The sequence below is a fragment of the Harmonia axyridis genome, chromosome 4, assembly GCF_914767665.1.
Source record: "Harmonia axyridis chromosome 4, icHarAxyr1.1, whole genome shotgun sequence".
Taxonomy (NCBI): domain Eukaryota; kingdom Metazoa; phylum Arthropoda; class Insecta; order Coleoptera; family Coccinellidae; genus Harmonia; species Harmonia axyridis.
The window spans coordinates 15,738,621-15,761,418 of NC_059504.1; the positions used below are offsets into that span (position 1 = coordinate 15,738,621).

General features: G+C 34.3%; 1 protein-coding gene across 1 annotated transcript in view; it reads left to right on the top strand.

The window, feature by feature from the left end:
• The first annotated feature begins 18,497 nt into the window (after nt 1-18,497).
• LOC123678277 (T-box transcription factor TBX20-like) overlaps nt 18,498-22,798 on the top strand; it is a 79,624-nt gene continuing 75,323 nt past the window's right edge. Inside the window, exons 1-2 of the mRNA XM_045615246.1 lie at nt 18,498-18,868; nt 21,027-21,369. Of these exons, the coding sequence (XP_045471202.1) occupies nt 18,721-18,868; nt 21,027-21,369 (491 nt within the window). The 5' untranslated portion in view covers nt 18,498-18,720. The remainder of the gene's footprint in view (nt 18,869-21,026; nt 21,370-22,798) is intronic.

Sequence of the window (22,798 nt, forward strand, 5' to 3'; positions counted from 1 at the left end):
GTTTTAGTCATTTTCAATTTTCTTTTGGTTGATTATTAAATATGTCATTTTTAGAATTGGAATATATTCCAAGACAAAAATAAACTAAATATATCATACAGATATAATATTGTGGAGGATTAGACATAAAGTTGTCAAATTATTTGATTTATATTAAATATCCTTCATCAAGAAGACTCATTTAAACTTTTATATTTCTTAGAACTGTAAAATTTTGTGTTGTTTCCAATATCTGGAAGCTTAATGAAGTATCATCATCACTATTTCACTTCTTTTTTCGGCGTTTATGTCCTCAACCTAGGTACAAAACATAATCAAATCAGCAAATCCTTTTCCATATCATTAGATAGGTACCTCGTATTTTGACACTCTACTTACATACCTGAACCTTTCCATAAATCTCCATAATGTCCCTAGATGTGCGTATAAGCCGATCTCGCATTAAAAAATCCTCAATCATCATTAACCACAGAAAGAATCATCCTCAGGGCAGAAGAACCAGGCACGAGGACCGTGTGAAATGACTTTGCTCCGGTCCAGGTGGGTCATGACTTCACAGCGGTCCAGATCAAGCACTGAACCTCCCCTAAGTCCCATCCGACGACCCTTCCACTGGTCCATTCAACCTCTAAGCATGTACAATACCGCAGTTTCAGTGTTATACTTTTTAAACAATCCGAGGAAGAAACCCATAAATTTCGATGCTGTTACCTATGGTGACAACTATTAAGGGCCACCAGGGAGGAACCCTATTTCTTTCGGGCGACAAAAGCACGCCTTCTGCTCTTGCACAAAGAATTGGGGCTTTCAAAAGCAAACGTAACAAATATATTGTATCAACCACAGATTGAATATAGCTTTAATTGACCGTTAAGGGATGCTGTATGGAGGAATTTCGGGCGAGAGGATCCCCCCTTGTCTCTGGCTGAATGGGCCCCCCGTAGAGATGAATTATCTGGTGGCTTTTGGAACACTGGGATATACGGTGCAAATATACGTATATGTGTATTGGATGGGAGGGATGCCAGTTCGTTATTTGGTACTTGAGGGGCTTGATGGGTTGTTGAAAAACATGAGATTATGCGAATCGGGGTCATTTTTGTGGTTGTCAGAGGTTTGTGCAAGTTGGGGTTTACGAGAAATTATTGGATCAGATTTATTCCCATTGATGCCAGGAGTGTTATAATTTAGTTGTTTTGTTGTTCAATACAGGTTTTTTCTGGGAATCTTATTTTTTAAATTCGTTAAATTGTATTTGGGTATCTACATTGCTTTATACCTTCATTTCCTTATGCACTCAACAAAAATGTTCAACCGAGAAAACTAATAATATGATAGTTTTCTCGGTTTTTACTTCATGAGTAGTATGACATTTTGTGGCGCGAATGAACGTCGAGATGATTCGAACAAAACAAAAGTAATTGTTTTTTGACTATTGGTATTTATCGTGAACAAAGTTTTAAAGTTCAACATATATATTAACTTGACTTCTTCAATTCCTTTATTACAACAAAAGTATATTCTAGATCCTAGGAAAAATATGAATACGCTTAGAAACGTAATGAAAATGTAATGATTAAATGATTGCATATCTCTTCTGTTTTGTCCAAGAAGTTGAAAGCATCTGGTATTATGGAAAAATTATACTATATGTTGAGAGCTACACTCAGTATAAAATATATATGTTGATACTTCACAATAATTTTTATGAGATGCTTTCTTAAAACGTCAGAATAATAAATATTAACCAAAAAGAATAAAGAAATAATGTCTGATGAGTAGGAAATCACGGCTTGGCTTGATTTTCAATCTACTGGCTTGAGCTTGACTTAATTTCAAGTCACTCAAGTCAGGTAGAAGTTTTTCAATCTCAAAACAAGTCAAGTAATTATTTATCAAGTCCTTGAATCATATCAAGCTACTTGATTTTTAGCAGTTCTATTGTGAAGTGTCACATCAATAAATAAGATGATGAAATGAGAAGGAACCTTGCAAAAAAACGCTTTTATTCATTAAACTTATTGTATAAAAGAACCAAAAATATCAACTTTTTTGAAATAAAAACATAAATTAAATCACAATAAATATAACAAAATGAAAAATAATGAAAAAAATAAAGTTTCTTACTATTGAGAAACCTCCAGGCTTTGTATGATTCAATAATTCTCCATCCAAGATCTAAGACACATGAGGCATCTTATAGATTTGTCGCCTAACCTATTGAGGGTTTTTGTAACTCTAAGAGCAGCTCTGGAAAGTTGTCTTTCAACAGGAACTGAAGATGCCGACGTTGATGAAAAATCTTTGGCCATTTTGGCCAAGTTTGGAAAGAAATTTTTGAAACTACCAATAGATTGTATAGAAATGTGAGTAAACTACCAATGAAGTCACACTGGCACTGACTTATTTAGTCTAAACGCGCACGAGATTGCAGAAATATATGCCGTGTGATGCGTGCATATAAGCTCAAGTAAAATCAAGTAGCTGGATATCAAGTCAAGCAATAAATATCTAAAACCAAGTCAAGTCAAGCTCAAGTATGTAATTTTTCACGTGCTTGATTTTCAAGTCAAGTAGTTGGTTAAAATATCAAGCTACTTGGCTTGATGAATCCCTAATTTGAAATGAAACACCGTTAAGGGATGCTGTATGGAGGAATTTCGGGCGAGAGGATCCCCCCTTGTCTCTGTCTGGATGGGCCCCCCGTAGAGATGAATTATCTGGTAGCTTTTGGAACATTGCGATATACGGTGCAAATATACGTATATGTGTATTGGATGGGAGGGATGCCAGTTCGTTATTTGGTATGTGAGGGGCTTGATGGGTTGTTGAAAAACATGAGATTATGCGAATCGGGGTCATTTTCTTGGTTGTCAGAGGTTATTTAGAGGTTCGTGTAACTTGGGGTTTACGGGAAATTATTGGATAAGAATTATTCCCATTGATGCCGAGAGTGTTATAATTTAGTAGCTTTGTTGTTCAATACTGGTTTTTTCTGGGAATCTTATTATTTAAACTCGTTAAATTGTATACGAGTGCCTACATTGCTGTATACCGAGCTGTATACGTATTATGCAGTCAAGGAAATTGTGCAACCGTCTAGATGATTCAAACAAAACAAAAGTAATTGTTTTTTGACTATTGGTATTTATCGTGAACAGAGTTTTAAAGTTCAAAATATATATTTACTTGCCTTCTTCAATTCCTTTATTTCAATGTAAGTCTATTTTAGATCCAAGGAAAAATATAAATACGCTTACAAACATTTTATAGATTATTGACAAGAATAAGGACGATCTCCTGATGTGAAAATGTAATGATTAAATTATTGCATACTTCTTCAGTTTTGTCCAAGAAGTTGAAAGCATTTAGGTGTTATGGTCAAATCATACAACATGTTGATGAGAGGTACACACAGTATAAAATATAGATGTTGATATTTCAGAATGATTTGAATGAGATGATTTTTCGAAACGTCAGAATAATAAATATTAACTCGAAAGAATAAAAAATAAAGTCTGATGAGTAGGGATTTACGGCTTGGCTTGAGCTTGACTTGATTTCAAGATTCAATTCAAGCTCGAGTCAAATCTCAAGTCAAGTATTTATTTATCAAGTATTTGAATCATATCAAGCTACATGATTTTTAGGAGTTTTATTATGAAGTGTCACATCAATAAAAAATGATGAAATGAGAAGGAACCTTGTAAAAAACGCTCTTATTGAATTAAATAAATTAAATCACTATTAATCATAACAAAATGAAAAATAATAATATATAAAGTTTCTTAATATTGAGAATCCTCCAGGCTTTGTATAATTTCATAATTTTCCATCCAGGATCTAAGACACATGATGCATCTTATAGATTTGTCTCCTAACCTATTGCGGGTTTTTGTAACTGCTAGAGCAGCTCTTTCTTTCAACAGAAGCTGAAGATGCTGGCGTTGTTAAAAAATTCTTGTTTGTCCAAGTTTGAAAATTCCTGAAACTACCAAATGATACCAATAGATTTCATAGAAATGTGAGAAAACTACTAATAAAGTCACACTGGCGAATGCTTCAGTCCCTTGGCGCTCGAGGAATCCCCTTATTTAGTCTAAGCGTCCACAAGATTGCAGAAATATATGCCGTGCGACGCATGCATATCAAGCTAAAGTAATATCAAGTAGCTTGATATCAAGTCAAGCCAATAAATATCTAAAATCTAGTCGAGTCAAGCTCAAGTACGTAATTTTTCAACAGCTTGATTTTCAAGTCAAGTAGTTGGTTAAAATGTCAAACTTGGCTCGATGAAACCCCACTGATGAGCCAATCAATGCATTTATCAAGCAGGCACCTGAAAATATCCCAGGAATCTGTCATTTTTGTTTGTACCTCCAATTTAGGAACACCCTGTGTTAAAAAACTAAGTAGGGATAAGTTTCGATGGCTTTGGCCGAAAAAGTAACTTTTCCGGACAGAAAACAGTTAGGGAAAGTACGTTACATACAGAATATTGGATTGGCATATTTTGTGGTCTGAATTTACACCAAGAAAATAGGTAGTCTTGAACGATTTCAGGAAGATATACTTTTTGTATCTTCAGGACAGGAAGTGAAAGTGACGTCAGTGAGATCAAACTTCAATATCAAAAACTGACATTTACGAAAAAAATTCCATGGTTGATAATAAATTCAGGCGTCTAAAATTAGTTCATTTCACACTTTCTAACTCTGGGTTGTAATTGGGTAATTCTCAGTATCTCATACGCACATTAAATTCCCCATTTTATTACAAATATGAGCCTTCGCGACTCAATTATCGAAAAAAACCGGATAAAAAGACGACTCTGATACTTGATATGCGCCCGTTAAACAACCATAAAACAAGAAGATGAATTTTTAAGCGCCCCTTAGACGCGATAACCTCAACTTCCCAAACCTTAACAGTTAGATAAAAGACGAGATATCAACTTATTTATAGATCCGTGGTGAGACGGGCACATCAAAGGAAAACTAATGATTATACCGCGGTAATAAATGTTTTAATTAGGATTACAAATAGGAGTAATAACAGCCGTTCTGGGGCATAATTGCCCAATTGATTATTTATAGTCAGCCTCTGCCGTACTAATTAATAACTGAATAATAACTGAAAGTGAGAAATTCAAGTGGAAGGTGTATAATGATTTCGGGTAGCTTCATTGAGAATAATTCGTATGTGGATAAGATGCAATTATAAATATTACACAAGCTGCTACTGTCGTTACTTCATGATAATCATCTATACCTACCGGATGGCCTTGCTTCTAGGAATTTTTGGACTTGTGGAATTATTCTGTTACGAGATCCCCTCCTATATAATTTGGGTATTTTCCCAGAGCATCGATGTTCATATCCGTCTTCTATTCTTCTTCCTATAGGTACACTGAAAAAAAAATTGTTCATTGTATTGAAGAATGGCAATCATCAACTTGATTTAATTGGTAAAATGAATGAAATTTCATTCTTTAACATAGACTCCTATTCATTGATATTGTAAATCCTTGTTCATCAATCACGATTCTGAAATTGATGTTGAGTGTTCGTTCTCCATTAGAAAGAAACATTTTTTTATTATATCGTACAATATCTGCTTCTGACAATTTCAGTGTTCAGTAATACATTTATTGAAACAAAGTACAGGGTGGGCAAATTTCGATGTTTTAGCACTACAACTTTTGAACCAGAGGAGATAGACAAAATCTGATACCCACTTCTCGATCTCTTTTTCTGAGAAACTAAAAAGGGTAGTTTTCGTTTTTGGCCACCTTCTTTTGTTTTCGAGTTATAAGCGAAAATTGAAAAAATGGCGAAATCGAAAAACAGTTATATCTCCGCTAATACTGATGATAGAGCTCTGAAATTAAAACATTATATAGGCACTTTTTTATTTAGAATCCAGTGGCGTGCTCGTATTTTCAAAAGGGTTTTTAATTACGAAGCTATAACCCAAAGTTATGTTTTTTTAAATAGGAATACTAGATTTTTGTGCCATTTTCTGAAAGCTTAATTTTTCCTGATTTCAAAAATATATAACATCGTATGATTCGGATCAATATAAATAATAGAAAATGGCCAAAAACCTCTTTTCACCTAAGAGTCTCAATATTTCTATGGTTTCAACTGTTGATGAACACAGAAAAATTGAGCTTTCTATAACAAAAGCAGTGTCCTTCCGTCAATCTGATTATTTCTATGCTTTTCACTTATTTCTACAAAATTCGAATCTAGATATGTTTTATAAATTTTTTATCTAAAAATTGATTTGGAAATAACGGAGAAACCACAAGATCTAATTTTTCAATCGAAAGAGTTGTATTGAGATGCATGTATCAGGAGATTATTTACATAGGTCTCCAGAATCAATACGCACAAGTACCAATCCATTTTAAACAGCATATGAAACAATGCATATCTGATTGAACTCAACATTTTAATTACGAAGGGACAAACAAGAAATAATATTTAACCTAATAATGACAACAATTGCACAATGCACAGTCGACACCTCTTCTCGATATTTCAATAGATGAATATTTGAAACTGTGTTCAAGCTACCTAGGAAACTTTTTCCAAGTTCGTTTATCTTTTCGAAACTATTTGTATAAAATAAATAGATATAGATTCGAATTTTGTAGAAATAAGTGAAAAGCATAGAAATAATCAGATTGACGGAAGGACACTGCTCTTGTTATAGGAAGGCTCATCAAAAGTTGAAACCATAGATATATTGAGACTCTTAAGTGAAAAAAGGTTTTTGACCATTTTCTGTTATTTATTTTGATACGAATCATACGATGTTATATATTTTTGAAATCAAGAAAAATTAAGCTTTCAGAAAATGGCACAAAAATCTAGTGTTCCCATTTGAAAAAACATAACTTTGGGTCATAGCTTCGCAATTAAAAATTCTTTTGAAAATACGAGCACGCCACTGGATTCTACGTAAAAAAGTGCCTGTATAATGTTTTAATTTCAGAGCTCTATCATCAGTATTAGCGGAGATATAAATGTTTTTCGATATCGTTTTTTTTCCAATTTTCGCTTATAACTCGAAAACAAAAGAAGGTGGCCAAAAATGAATACTACCCTTGTTAGTTTCTCAGAAAAAGAGATCGAGAAGTGGGTATCAGATTTTGTCTATCTCCTCTGGTTCAAAAGTTGTAGTGCTAAAACATCGAAATTTGCCCACCCTGTACAACTGATCGAATAATGAATCAAACATTGAAATAATGAACATTATATTGGCTGAAAAAGTTTTGTTTTTTGATACAATGATTAAAATTCATTGGTGAACGACTTTTCATTGTATTAATGTTTCTCTCTATCGTACAATTTTGGTTCAGTGTAATATTCAAGATGATATCCCTATTACAAATTCCAGTTTACTTTTGAAATTTCATGGTTTTGCTTTTTTTAATGAATATTGTAGCAATCTATAGAAATAATGAAACAAAAAGACTAAAGTTTCATTAAACAATAAAGCCCTACTAGTGAGAAATGTTTCCATATTCTGGGATCAATTTTACTTCAAGGAAATATTGTCATTTAACTATCTTGATATAACAATTATTTTAGTTTGTGTTATTCAATTTTGTTTGATTTATTTCTTGAACTTTGTATGATGACGATGCAAATTCTAGTTACTAAAATTTATATTGGGTTTCTTGATTAAGGATAGTTTTCATTACTTTTATTATTTTTTTTATTTTCTTTCGTTACTACAAATTTCACCAAAAAAACACCCTGCACCTCGAAATCAATGTGTTTGAGACTCATGTTTATGGACCTTATTTCTTAAAATTATCTAAGGAATCTCTCATTTTCATTTGAACCTTCAATTTAGGAACACCAAGCGCAAACGCTTTGTTTTCGAGATACAGGGTGTTAGAGTTTCGGTTTTTTTTTTCAATTTATTTGTCAAAGCATCTTCCCTTCACAAGATATTTAACATAAATTTGGCATTGATATTCCCATTGAAAATTTTCAGCATGTCAAGTGCTAATTTTGAACGCAAAATTACAGGGTGATATTTTTTCTGGAACAGTGATCTCTTCTTCATCCCAGAAATTTTTTGGTGAAACACTGGTAGTTTAGAGAAATGTGAATAAAAATTTTGATCCAGTAGGTACTACACTTTTTGCTGTCTTGAAGTTTTGTCGTATCTGCTAGCGATTTCGAGAAAAAATTTGAATCAATTTTCTAGTAGGTAATTCTCTTAAATATTGAATTTTCATAAAAATTAGTGAGCTATGATGAATGAAGTTTTGGTACCTATTCACGCAATCTGTAGCGGAGATTAATAAAAATTTTATAAAAAATGTAATACAACAAGAAACACCTAGGGATTCACGACTTGGCTTGGTATTCAAGCTCAAGCTCAAGTAGCTTGAGCTTGACTTAAAATCAACACAAGTAGTGGTTTTTCAATGTCAAGTCAAGTATTTATTTACTAAGTACTGGACTACTACTTGAATTGAACTTGAGATGATTTCAAGTCCAAGTTCAAGTCAAGCTCTAGCTTGAATATCAAGCCAAGCCGTGAATCCTAAGAAACACCCTCTATTTCGAAAACAAAGCGTTTGCGAGCTCATGTTTATAGGACTTTGGTCTCAAAATAATCTAAGGAATCTGTAATTATTTTTTGTGCCAATAATTGAACACCCTGTGTAATGTGGAAACGGAAAAATTTCAAGTGCCTGTCGAAAAACAAAACTATTAGCCATTCAATGCTATTTTTTGTTTCGATGTTTTTATTGCTTAATTGCGAAAACTTTTTTCATTAACATTACTTGGATGGTTCACATTCCAAATCGCAACATTGGAAAGTGCGATGATTGGAAACACACAACCATCATCAGTAAGAAATGCAGTGAAAGACAAGAGGTAATAAATTTTTTTCTCTCCCCATAAAGGAAGTCCAAAACTTAATATCTACCCAAGGTATTAATTCTCAAGAATTCAATTACTAAGAAAACTACAATGAGATAATCCCATCAACCAAACATCAATTACTGTCAACAATTTCTCCAGAGAATTCACGAATTTTCCGTGGGAACTTCCTTCACGTGTGAATTCTTCGCCTCTATCTGTCGAGGTTGATGCTACGAACACGTGAAACTGACTTTTTTCGGTAGTGGAGGATTACCTAATGTATTAATTCCAGCTTTACTTTATGGGGCCACGTTGCCGGGTCTACAGAAGAATCCTGAAATGTCCTTATGGGCCACATTTTTAAAACACCTGCATCAATACAAAAAGTGTACAACTTTGCTTCCGCCGTTTGCCATAGATGGCTGTAATGGTAAATGGTAATCGAAATAAATAGATCGTAGATGTCATTCAATAAGCTTAGATATTTGTAAACGTAATGCCATTGAAGTATTAGTCGATTTGTGTCAGCATCGTATTATTCTCGATTAAACATATCAGCTTACGAGCCAAATTCTCGTCATTTGCAGGAGGTTTTAATATGAGGAAATCTGAGACTGAGTATCATCGAATGCTCTCGAATACTTATGGTGTGGCCAGTATTAATGGAATAACATGCCAGGAGTGGTTTCAACGCTTCAAGAACTGTGATTTTAACGTCGAAGACCAGCATGACGGTGGAAAAAAGAAGAGAGATGTTGAACGGCGTTTGTTTGCTTGCTGCTTGCAAGGCAAAAACGGAAGAAATTTCTGCATCGCATTGTGACTAGAGACGAAAATTGGGTTCATTACGATAATCCCAAGCGCAGGAAATCATGGGGATATCCCGGCCATGCTTCTAAGTCGACGGTCAAATCGAATATTCACGGTTCCAAGGTCATGCTCAGTATTTGGTGGTACCAGCTCGGCGAATACCTAGTGTATTATGAGTTGTTAAACTAGACTGAAACAATCACAGGCGAACCGAGAATTGAAAAGCAAACAGCCGAAATACGACGAGAGACATAATAAAGTGATTTCATAGCATGTCAATGTACGACCCCATGTTGCGAAATAGGCATTCTTGGAAACGTTGAAATGGAAAGTCCTACCCCACCCGCCGTATTCTCCAGACGTTGCTTCCTCGGACAATCATTTGTTTCGATCAATGGCACACGGCCTGGCTGACCAGGATCGATTCGTGGACCGCTTCAAAAAATGACCAGTTTGTACGCTGCCCGAAAGATAGGAGAAAGTAGTGGCCAGCGATGAGCAATACTTTGAATCATAAATGTATAACCGGTTTTTTACAATAAAGCTTCGAGTTTCGGAAAAAAAGACGGGAGCTCAGTTGTACGCCTAGGTATGTAATAATTAGGTAATACGAATTTGTAGATTTTTTTTCTGATTCAGCATACTCAACTAATCCTAGGATTTTTCTCTTTGATTAGCAACCATTTCGAAATAAAATTTCTCATGAACTATCAATAAATCAAACAATCACTTTGAAACACATGTTCTAAAATAGCTCCTTTAATTCCATACAAATCATTTGAAATATTTGGTCTTAGATAATAAGGCTTCAGCTGAGGTCTAAATAAGTATCGTATTTCCAAAATCTGCGATGATCACACCTCTTTTGGGTGTGGACAGAAAATGGTAAGTCAAATGATGCAAATCCGCACATGGTATGTCATTAATGAGGCTCACATTTCGCATTATTAATTACAAGGACCACACACGTTATGTGACATGTCATCATCATCCAAGCGACCGAGTAAAAGTTGGACAGGCAAGTTTAAAAAACATATTAGATAAACACTTATTACCTCATCATTAGAACCCCTTATTCATACAAAATAACCGACAACAATAACGTGATACTTGGTAGATCAAAATAATATCATATTCTCCTACAATACACTTATGTGGTCGCCACGGGCGCAATATTATGCCTACGTTAATACTTCACTCAATAAGTCCTAGGGATTCACGGCTTGACTTGATTTTCAAGCTACTTGACTTGAAATTAACTCAGTTTCAAGTCAAGTAATAGGTTTTCAATGTCAAGTCAATTACTTGATAAATAAATACTTGACTTGACATTGAAAAACTACTACCTACTCGACTTGAACTTGAGTTGATTTCATTTTCAAGTCAAATAGCTTGAAATTCGACTTTATTTGTCAACATAGTCACCTCAAGAGAGATAGATGTACTCCAACGCTCTTACATCTTTTCAATGCCCTTTCTGTAAAAAGATTCGTCTTTGCTTTTGAAATAGGAAACCTAGGAAATGATTTCTTCATAAGAGCTAAATTTAATTTCTTGGAGTACCTGGAGTATTCTTTTGAAATATCTGCAAAAATCTAGTTATTACTGAGGGGCCAGATCTGTAGAATTGTAGAATAAGCCGGTTGGTCAAGTACAAGTTGAAAGAGTTCAACCTCAGCAATTATTGTTTCATTAGAACTAACTTTCTTCTTGGGGTATCTTTTAACCGTTGTTGTCGATGGTGCAGATTTTGATTAACACCTATTGAGCCATTGCTTTGCATGCACAATTTCACAGTATGTTTTCCTAAAACTAGTGTTTTATCAATACACAAAACTCGTTTTCATCCATTTTTCATTTTCAGTTTTTCAAGTGGTAGTTTTTCAATGACCGATCAAGTATTTATTTATCAAGTACTGGACTTGAACTTGAGTTGTTTTCCAGTCAAGCAGCTTGAATATCAAGTCAAACCGTGAACCTCTAATATTGAATTTAGCATGTTGGAAATTGTTACTTTACATCTAACTACAGAAAATCGTCTCGAACGAATTTCTAAGTATTTTCTTTTGAAAATTATCGTGCTCATTACAGACAGAATTGATTCCATTACGAATTTTGAAACCATTTCTGGTTGACTATTTAAAAAACTCCGACAATAAAATAAGATACAAAAGACGATCTGTTGGGGAAACGAGTGCTCAAGAAGAAAACTTCCTTATTTCGAAATCCAGAGACCTGTGAAAAATTCAATGTGAAGGCTATTGGCAAATTGTTGTTTCCTGAGGAGTATAAAGCGGAATTATTTTGATTTTCCCGCCATATTTGAGCTTCCACTGAACAAAAATGCCTATAACATTTTAATTTCGTCATGACAGAGTTAGTATCTGATTTTACCACTTCCACCCCATTCAAAATCCAGCTGACATTTACAACTGCCACAACACAAATGCCATTCTTATGACGTTAACAAGTTGTGCCAACCGAGACCATTAAAAAGTCACGTTACTGTCTAATTGCTAATTAGGTTAGGTGAGGTTAGATACAGTACTAAAAGTTTAGAGAATCCTCAATAAACGATAATCCAATTAAACTGTGAAATCTCTACAATAAAAACGCATCAGTTGATACCGTCCGAAGAGACAGAAACCACAATATCATAAGCCCGGATTGAATATGAGGTTATGACGAACGTCAAGTACGCCCGGCAACACCGCCAGTGCCACATTTTAAAAGGCGTGGTGCCCAATGGGCGGAGTTGACGTGTGTGGTCCCTCTCGCGTGAGTAAGGCCATCAATCAGCGCCGTGGCAACAGTGGCGACACCGGCTGCAGACAAGCCACTTGATATCACTACAAACCTGCCCCCTCTCTTGTCACCGCTGCCCCTGACCACCCACTGGCCGCACAGCGCGGACACACGGCCATCGCTGATTATTATCCACGCGTTTCATTCAATAATGCCAACTTAACTCCACTCGCCACTGGCGTAACGATAATTCTTTCCAGGATTGAGTGCGTTACGGTGTTACTGATACATGCGATCGGATGGGTGGTGCTCTTCCCTACGATGTTTTTGCGTGTTACAACAGGTTATGTCATGTGGGAAGGGTTTTGGTAGAATGTCGACGATTTTCGAATGGAAATCCCGTAATGAAGAATTCGAGGTTTGAATTAATTCTGTCCGTCCGTCCAAGGTAACTCTCGATCGCAATGTGGTAGAGAGATGAAATAACCTAAGTAGGTTCCGGGTTCCAATATACAGGGTGTTTCAAAATAAGTGCGATAGAATTGGGTGGGCGAATCATTGCCATTAATAGAAGGGGGTTGTTCATGTAAACAAAAGCTATTAGGCCTCTTCTTGGAAAGTTACCACAGTAAAGATGGCGCTTTTTATAATTTTCGATTTTTTTTGGTAATAATTTTAGGCTAATTTATTAATCCAAGAAAGAAATAGGTAGTTGCTTTTCAATTGTAGGAGATATCTCGGGTTCTGCTAGCTCAACTAGCTGGAATACTTTCAAATAATTCAGTTCGTTTTTTGATGAAGTAAACAAAACATCCTTTGATAAATTCGATTTTGAATTAAAAAAATATAATTTCATACTTCATATGAAAATGATGCAATTGAAAAGATACCCGAGAGGAATAACAGAGGCTTCTTTAAGAAAAAAAAATTCAGATGAATTGGGCAAAGGAGGCGGTGAAATTTTATTTTGCCGAGGCGCCAAAATGTTTGGTGGCGGCTCTGTCATCGAATATAGGTACTAATATGAAAAAGCTGATTACATAATAATTTTTGGCTCATTCTAAGCTCACGTTCAAACCTACAGCCAAATACTTCGATTTACGTTAAAAAATATATCATTATCATAACTTACGCAAGTAGATAATATGTTCACAGACAAATTATCCAAGAAAAAAAACCTGAGTGCTGCTTAACGTTAAGCTAACAGAGCCCGCAATTTCATCATAAATGAAGAGCAAATAAATTTTTTATCACCCTTTAATTAGTCTAAAATAAAAAAAAAAGAAAGTGAGAAAACAAAACCATTTTTGTTGTTTCCTTGAAATTGCAGAAGTATTGGACATGTTGTGGGCATGTTTTTTCAATGAAAAATTATACTTATGATAATTTTTAAAATTTTTTAAAGGGGTGAAATTGCAACTCTTATGGAATTTTCAGCCAAAACTTTTTAACGAAACAAAATAAAAATTAAATTAAACAAGAGATAAAAATCAAAAGGTGTTGAGTAGTGACGATTCATTGCTTCCAACTATTGTTTTGTGTCCGTGAAAGCAATAAGTGAAGTTTCCTTATAAAAAAATAAAATATAACATGGTGCATAAACGGACCTTATGTAGATGGGACCAAAAAAAAAATAGTAGGTGTTTTTCACGTTTTTTTATTTAAAGAACATAATCATTAGATGCCGTTCCTTCAATTTGAAGAAAATAACTAAATACATTTTTGGTAACTGTTCAAAAAAAGAACTATAATATAATTGTCCACCTGCATAGGCGTAACAAGGGAAGTTATTGGAGACATAATCCCCCCATTGATTAGAAGAAATGAAAAATTCTTAGTAGACATTTTTTTTTCAATGGAAAAATTTTTCTTTGGGTGGTTTGGGTAACCCCCCTCCCATGAGTCAACTCTAGTTACGCCAATTTTTCAACAATTTTTGACAAGGATTCTCCCCTTAATTTTTCGGATAACCATTATCAGTTCATATCAGTTTCAATATCAACCAATATTTCAATTGCGCTCTTTTTAAAATAACTTTTATATCATCATTTTCATTATTACCTATAGCATGCTATTCGAATAAATCCAATCCAATTGCGCCAATAAATTCGATAATAATTTTGTGAGTAACGAACAAAATATAAAGAAACAAAATATAAAATATAATAACAAAATATAATGAAAAAATAATGATAAATATAATAACAAATATTATAAAAAATATAATAACAAAATATAAAGAAACCAAATGGGTAATTTATAATTTGGTGTGTAATGAGCATAGCTCCAAAGATTTTGAACATAAAAGTCTAATGTATACTGACACTTTATACTTATTCTCCTTCAATTATGAACCTGAACTCTGATATTCCGAATTCTGGGAGATTACAAGTTTTGACACGGACAAAAATCAGTCAACCCCAAAATCTTTGACCGAAGCGAAAACTAATTGAGCAATTTCGCTAATAAAAAGACCCACAAATGGCGTACGCTCACCGCACCGTTCTTTTTTAGGTGCCAAATTACTTCCTCCTCCATAGGAACTTAATAAAACTGCATTGAAATAATGACGCATGTCATCAAAATGATATTAGTCGGCATTCAAAAGAAAGCGGACAATCTGACACAGTTTTAAAACTACCTTTCGAAGGGAAAAAAGCAACGACAAAATTATGCTATTGTGGTCATATACAGGTACGTCCACGGTCCAAAAAAGATAGTGGACGAGGGTAATCGGTTGATGATGACCTTTGGATTACTTTCACGTCGAAGTTTCAGAATAATTCGGTGGGTAATTCGATGCATTTAGATATTTTTTTTCTTATCTGATTTCTTACTTCTGAGTTGCTGCCCTTATGTTCAGTTTTTACTGAAATATCATTTCCAAAAGGAAAATTATAAATATCTCAACTTTTTGACTAATTTTCAGACCAGGATGTTTCATTATAAACTGGACAAACATATACATATAGTCGTGTAGATGACAACGTGAGAATCATTTTTGCCTTATTACATATACCTAACTTGTTTTCGAAGCATAAGCGAGGTGTGCAACGTCATTTCTGAGCAATATTCTAATCCTTCTTTTCCGGTTGCCAAATTAAATTCAATTTTCTGAATGAACTCAAGTTTCTATGAATTTCTGTGAAAAAAATTTTTCATCAATCGACTATAGCGAGAAAAAAAGAATTCTTCTCTCTTTTATATGTTTTTCTGGTGTATAATGAAACACTTTGTATATACAGTTGTTCATGTGCGCCCGCAGGGGGGGGCCAGAGATTTTGATTGTCTCATTTTTCAGCACAACACCCTCAATATAACTTTCTCAATCCAAAGGGCAAGGAAAAAAGGAAAGTAATGGATTCACAACAATTTTACGGTTATCAATGACAATCATGGACGCCTTATCGTTTTTCAATAATTTTCATTTTGCCCCCCCCTGAGGAAAATTTCTGCGGGCGCCCATGCAGTTGTTTTTAAATTGGAGGTACAAATGAAAATGCTAGATTTCGTGGACAATTTCAAGGAAATAAACATGGGCCCGCAAATGCTTTGTTTTCGTAGGGTGTTTCTTGTAGTCCTACTTTTTTGTGATGACTATACCAGTTCATCTAATCTTTAAGAATCATCGGAAAATTGAGCATCAAAACTAATAGATAGTTATTGATTTATTCATCACATCCTACTAATTAGATTTTTATGATAATTTGGGGTTTCCTGAGGATTTCGAGAGAATTGTTTGAATTTTTTTGCTCGAATTGACAAATTAACAAGGCACCAAAAAGTTCAGTACTAGATCAGAGTTCTATTTTAGATTTTTTCGAACTACCAGTATCACCTGTAGATTTGTAAATTGACATATCACGTGACGTGATGTAAACTCTGCATTAGAATATTTTTGCCAAATTTTTGTTAAAAATCTTGTGAAGTGCTGATACTGCTGATGCTAAGTGAAACAAAAACCTGAAAAAGAATCAAACATTAACACCCTATTTCTCAAAATAGAAACGCTTGTCGGCCTATATTTTCATATGATTTTTTCTCTTAAAATTATCGGAGGAAGGTTTTTATTTCAATATTCAATATAGGTAGATATGTAATGATTAACTTAGTCAAGTTAGTTTGAATTGAATATTTTGTAAAATAACACATTAACATCAGAGAAAATCTGTACTTAACTAATGAATTATACCCATAAAAATGAAAGTTACAGGATTAAAATCCTAGAGTATTAAAAAAAGATTTAATTGGTACCTACAATTCCCAAAAAATTCAGGAGACTGCACATTCAAACAGATGGTTATCTCAAAGGCAGTCAAAACGAGGGATACAAAGAGTTATATCTTTCATTAGTTTAACTCATCCCTAAGAATTTAGTCATACCTCAACAATAACATCCCTCCATAAATATTGATTTCTTTTATGTTGAATTGTAAACATTTTTAAATACCTATTTGATGAAGACAAACTATGTAGTAAAACTGTTGTGGTATTTCAGAGATCTATATATGTACTATTATAATTTATATTAGGTATGGATTTTACCGGCGATAATGAAAAAAATTTTTGATCTGAAATTGTGATATTTTTGCATTCACAAATTATCACATCACTCAAAAAGTACTGGGCCTAGCGCACAGATGGTATTGCTAGTAGTGTCAGAAGCATACCACTTTTTTTCTCGTTATCAAAAAGCTTCAAAAGTTGATGAAAGCCCTGGTCTTTTTTTTCTCTAAAAATATTCGTCTTTGCTTTCCAAATATGCTTCAACCTTTAGTCTCTTTTTGGACCAAAATGATCTCACAACCTATTGTGTTTCATTCTCTTAGGAACTTAACTAGAAGGAGAAACACTCAAAGTTTCAAAAAAAATATGAATTGCACCAATAATGCTAGTATGTAGTATGTTATAAATTCATTGAGTAATTGAATATTTTAATTCTAATGACAGATATTGAAATTTAATAACCTAACTTTGATATTAAACTTTCAGTTCCTTACAATAAAGAAGTTAATTTTAACATTTCTTATCTATATCGATGAAAACATGTTTCTCGTGACCTATTCATAGTCCTCTGATGGAAAATTTCCATTTTTCGGTGGAATATTTTTAAACCAGCTTATCTACCTATAGCCACATTCAATTACCTATACTAATAGATCCAAAATTAAACATTTCAAATCCAACTTTTTAGTCCTGAATCATATTTGCGCCATTCTCATTCAATAAAAAAAAATATAAAAATCGATAACCAAAAGAATACCGCAAACTATTTGTATCAGGAAATCTTCCCCCAATTTTTATTCATATGTCGTGGGAGGCTGTGCCTCTCTTTCCCGATGAAAATCCTCTCAGAGATCGATAACATCTCTAGCCTTGAATCCTCCGAAACGAGCGTTTATATACGCCAAAATATATCGTGGAAACTTGGGATAGCTTTCCCGATCTCCAAATTTATAGATTTCCCCCAAACGACGTTAGTGAAAATTCTGTTTCAGCGAATTGGCGAATCTGGGGTTTCCCGAGATAAGCTCCAGTTCAGTACCGGCTCCACATTTTCAGCCGTTGATTTATCGGCAGAAATCGCGAAAAAACAAAAAAAAATACGGTTTGTTGGGGAAAATCTCAGAAAAATTGAATTCCAACACAAAAACACTAAATTCATCGACCGACATAAATTCTGACTAAGAAATTAATGGTAATGCCCTGCTTCCCCTCTTCAAAATCCCGTTTCCAAGAAATCCATCCAGCATACAAGAATAAATTCCAGATTGTCATTATCACGCTGAGTTAATGGAAAGACACAAACATTTCACACTACTCCTCGTTTATACACACCACTTAAATTCTTTGTGCTCCCTATTACCTTATTTCAGACGCGATTCAGCGTTCCCCTCACCTAACTTCTCCCCCACCCTTCTTCCCATTCTCTTCATTCCCCTAGTTATTATTATTCATACAAAACCCACTCTGTCCTGGCATCTCCAGCAATTTTGTGAGCGGAACAATGTGTTTCCTCCGGTCCCCACTCCTCGCTTGAACAACGACAGCCGGTTGGTCCCGCCCATTTCAGGCATAAGCTCCTCCCGCAAACAACGTCAGTCCGAAGTGTCAGAGTGGAGTTGGGGGATTCTCTCAGTCTTATAGTGTATAGCAACTATACTGGTCATAGAGGATGTATAAGTGTTGAATTTGGGCTATTTTGACTGCTTTGAGTTGTTTTGATTGATTTAGTGGTGTTTGTGAACGATTTTGACTGTGTTTGGTGATGTTACTTGGAACGATGCCTGATAAAGGAGTATCTGGTGGACTTTTGGTGCCTACGGTTAAGTCGAGGGCCACTGATTTTTCTATAGCCGCTATTATGTCTAGGGGATCCGAGCTTGCTGAGGAAGAAAGGAGTGAACATCCGGATGGTAAATATTATTTAGAAGCACTATAAGTTCCTATTAATGTCAGATAACTTGACAACGTTTTGTAGTGTTTGCCTCCCGTCGCTTGTGTTATTGTCAATATCTGGACTCTGTATGCCCTTTGATAAAAAGAATTTCTGTTATTGGATTCGAATGATTGTTATTTATGATGAATATATACAAAATTTCTCTAGAGATGTTTTCTCAAATGAAATTGTATGATAAATGAAAACAAAAATAATGACAATATGACCAATTCAAAGACCGAAATATTGATTTCTTTGAAATTTCAAAGCCACCACTACATTTATCCTCCGTTATAAGAATATTGGACAATATTAGCTTCTATTCAACAAGTTGACATTTCTTTCAACAAATATCGAAAAGTGTCTATACTTTTTGGGTTAAAGTTTCAGTTAAAGTTACAGAAAAATTATTGATGCATATATCTTTATAAATGATAAGTAATTGGACATGGAGAATATTATTATTTATTCAGACACTTGGCAACAAAATGAAATTGTGTTATCCAATGTTTTCATATAGTCTCTGAACTGTGACCATTCTATCAAGAATTATATTCTCGTATTTGATACGAAATAAAAAATATAGTTACATAGATAATTCAACAATATAATGAACACGTATTGTCATCAGCTTGATTATTCCAATAATAATACTAAATTGATTCGACAATGTGACAACTAAATTAAATTAAGATATCAAGGAAACATGACAAAATTACAATTACATTACTACACGTAACAATAACGGAAAATAATTGAAATAAGTAGGTTTACCTACAGAATGTATAACTCTGAGCACACTACCCGTTTAAGAAGAAACACTATAGATATCTATAAGTGATTACATTTTTGAATGCTGCAGGTTACAACCTATACTATAGGTCATAGGGTGTTTCCAGATAGATTATAATTTCAGGAAATGATTTTGTTGTGAAAATTGTCATGTTTTCTTCGAGCGGGGAATCAATTGCATTTGTGCTGCAAAAACCACAACTCAAGGATATTTTTTTCCTTGTGAACAAATACCTAATACAATAACGATAAAACATTAATCCGTTACCACTAAGAATCTTGTCAATTAACCTCAAAAATGTTTTTATCAAGGATTCATTTATTTTTATTGCGTTTTATGAAGTCTTTCCTCTGAGAAATGTATTCTTATATGTTTCGAGCTTTGTATTTATATTTATTGTCAGTTCACTCAAAAAACAAACAAATAATTCATAAGATACCTATAAAAGAGTCATTCCTTATTTTTTATAGTAGGTACTAATCAATTTGCTGAAAAACTATATGGAATAGGTACGTCGAAATGTATCCTTCGAAGAAGGCTTTTTTCAACAATAAAACTATATTCAGAGTAGTTTTCCAGGACCGACTCATTGAATTCTCTTTTATGTCTTCCATCTTTAGAAAACGGTTGCCTCGAAAGAATAATTGGAGTTTAAAAAAGAGAAAAAAATCGAGTGAATTCAATATTTTCTATAAAAAAACACCCCTGAACAGATTTTTTGTAATTACACAACGCAATAAGAAGTTTCAAGTGATACCCACTGTTCAATGATATAGGTATTTATAAGTTCAAGACGAATTTTAATGGTGTTACCAGTATTATCTTTCTTCTTTGTTTATTTTCAGTAGTAGGCTTGATGACAATATCGGAGAATTTAGATATGTTGAAAGGATTCTAAGAAATGCCTACTTTTTAATTTAAACATTGCGATCTAGGTATAAGATTTTGATAAAATTATAAGTAAATAAGCCATGTTATCCGAAATTGTAGTATCGATTTGAAGTTTAGTTGTTAGGTATTACTGCTAGTATTTAATTGATTTTTGCATTATTGAATTGTTGTTCATCGTTTAATCTTGGTTTAACGCTAGTGAACCAGCATCCACTATATTTTGTTGACTTTCTACGTTCAGCGTAGACACAAAATTTTGTGGAGGTATACTTAACTGTTACGTCACAAGCGGAAGCCGGTTTATCGAAATAAGTATTCATTTAGAAAACAGTATCAACCCCCATTACAAGAGGGGATTTCAAAATCTGTCATCTAACCTAACCTAACCTATTGTGTGTACATTTTCGGTAGTTTCTTTCAAAATTTCTCAGCCTAATAAGCCTCTTTTCAGGGTCGCCAGTTCGTCTAAGCTCCCCGGAGATCGAGGACGCCCTCATAGAAGACGATGACGTAGAGGTAGACGTTGAGGAGTGCTCCGACGCCGAAACGTCGCGATCGGTCAAGCCAAAGCTGCTTCGGCAAAGTCCGGACGCGTTATCCGAGTGCGGGTCGGAGCCTACAGATCTGGACCGGGAATCGCCGGAACTGCTTCCGGAAAAGCCGCTCTCGACAAAAAACAAAATTTATTGCAACTGCGAGGAACTGTTGAATGTCGAGTGCCACCTGGAGACCAAGGAACTGTGGGACAAGTTCCACGACCTTGGTACAGAGATGATCATAACCAAAACCGGAAGGTAAGACACAAATTTGTTGCTTGTATTTATTTTTTAATATAGGAGAGATATAAGATAAGAGGTAACATTTCCCATGTTGAAATTGATCAAAAATGTCAATCATTTTCGACACGCTCGATTCTGACCGACCGATAGCTCTAATCGAGTCTGACTCTCGAGTATAGCTTTCTGACACTGGCGTATGGTTCGCGTATTAGCCTTCGAATTGATGCGAAAGCGCGAATTTGCTTCAAAACGCACGATTTTGACTTACCGAGTAGCTCGAATCGATTCTGACTCCCAACTATAGCTTTCGCATCGATGCGAATGCGCGAATCTCATTTTAAACGCGAGATTCTGACTAACCGATAGCTCGAATAGATTCTGACTCCCGACCATAGGTTTCGCACCAGTTATCAACCGATAGCTTTATATGCGATTCTGACTCGCCAGTATAGTTCGCGAATAAATCCTCGCAACTATGTGAAAGCGTGAATCTCGTCTGACTGACTCGTCTCGTATATTCTGACAAGGTTCAGTTGGAGGTGCGCATATTGCGATAGTTGATGCGAGAGTCAGATTCTTAACATAATATAAGACGCATTCGAAAAAAAATGACAAATTATAGAATGGAAAAAGATATGTCTATGAAGAACAAACAAAAAACATTGAGAAATTAAAAAAGTATAGAGAACAGCACAGTATATTATAAGTAGATTATAATCATAATAATTGTTGGCTTCTTGCTAGTTTATCTCTATAAATTTCCTCTCTCTTTTCTTTATGGTTTATTCACTCCAGCCACAGATTGACCATTATTCAAGTTATTTCACTGTGAGGTATTATCAAGTGTAGAAACTGTTCCACATCTAGAATCTTGTACCTAACGAACGAAAATAAATTGTTTACTGGAAACTTATCGTTTCCACTAATGCAAAACTTTGTCGCAATCGTGTACACGGTCACTTCATTTAATGCCACATAACATAACTTCACACTCGGATGGAAACGAACAATATTAATGACTTTTTTTACAACCTTAATTACAACAAATATATACGAAAATATTATTATGATTCGGGTCTGTGTGTCCAATGGGTTAATGTTTATCGTATATTTCCCAATTAGGTGCATATTTATAACGTTTTTGATTATTTGTTACCCGATTTACTATCGTTTGGCTAATATTGAATATCACGGCGATAAAATTCCGATATCAAAAGGTTCGATTTTGAAATGTTTTGGTATATCGTGAAAAATGTTGATTATCTATGGATTTGTTGCCTCGACGTGATCTTTAATGGCTATGTGATCGGGAATTGTGTTCAATGCGAATAAATAAAGAACCATTCATTATTCCTTAATGACGGAGAAATTGAAAAGAAAGATAAGCAATTACTAATATACATATATGTAGACAAACAAATCGATAGAAGGGGTAACTTATTTC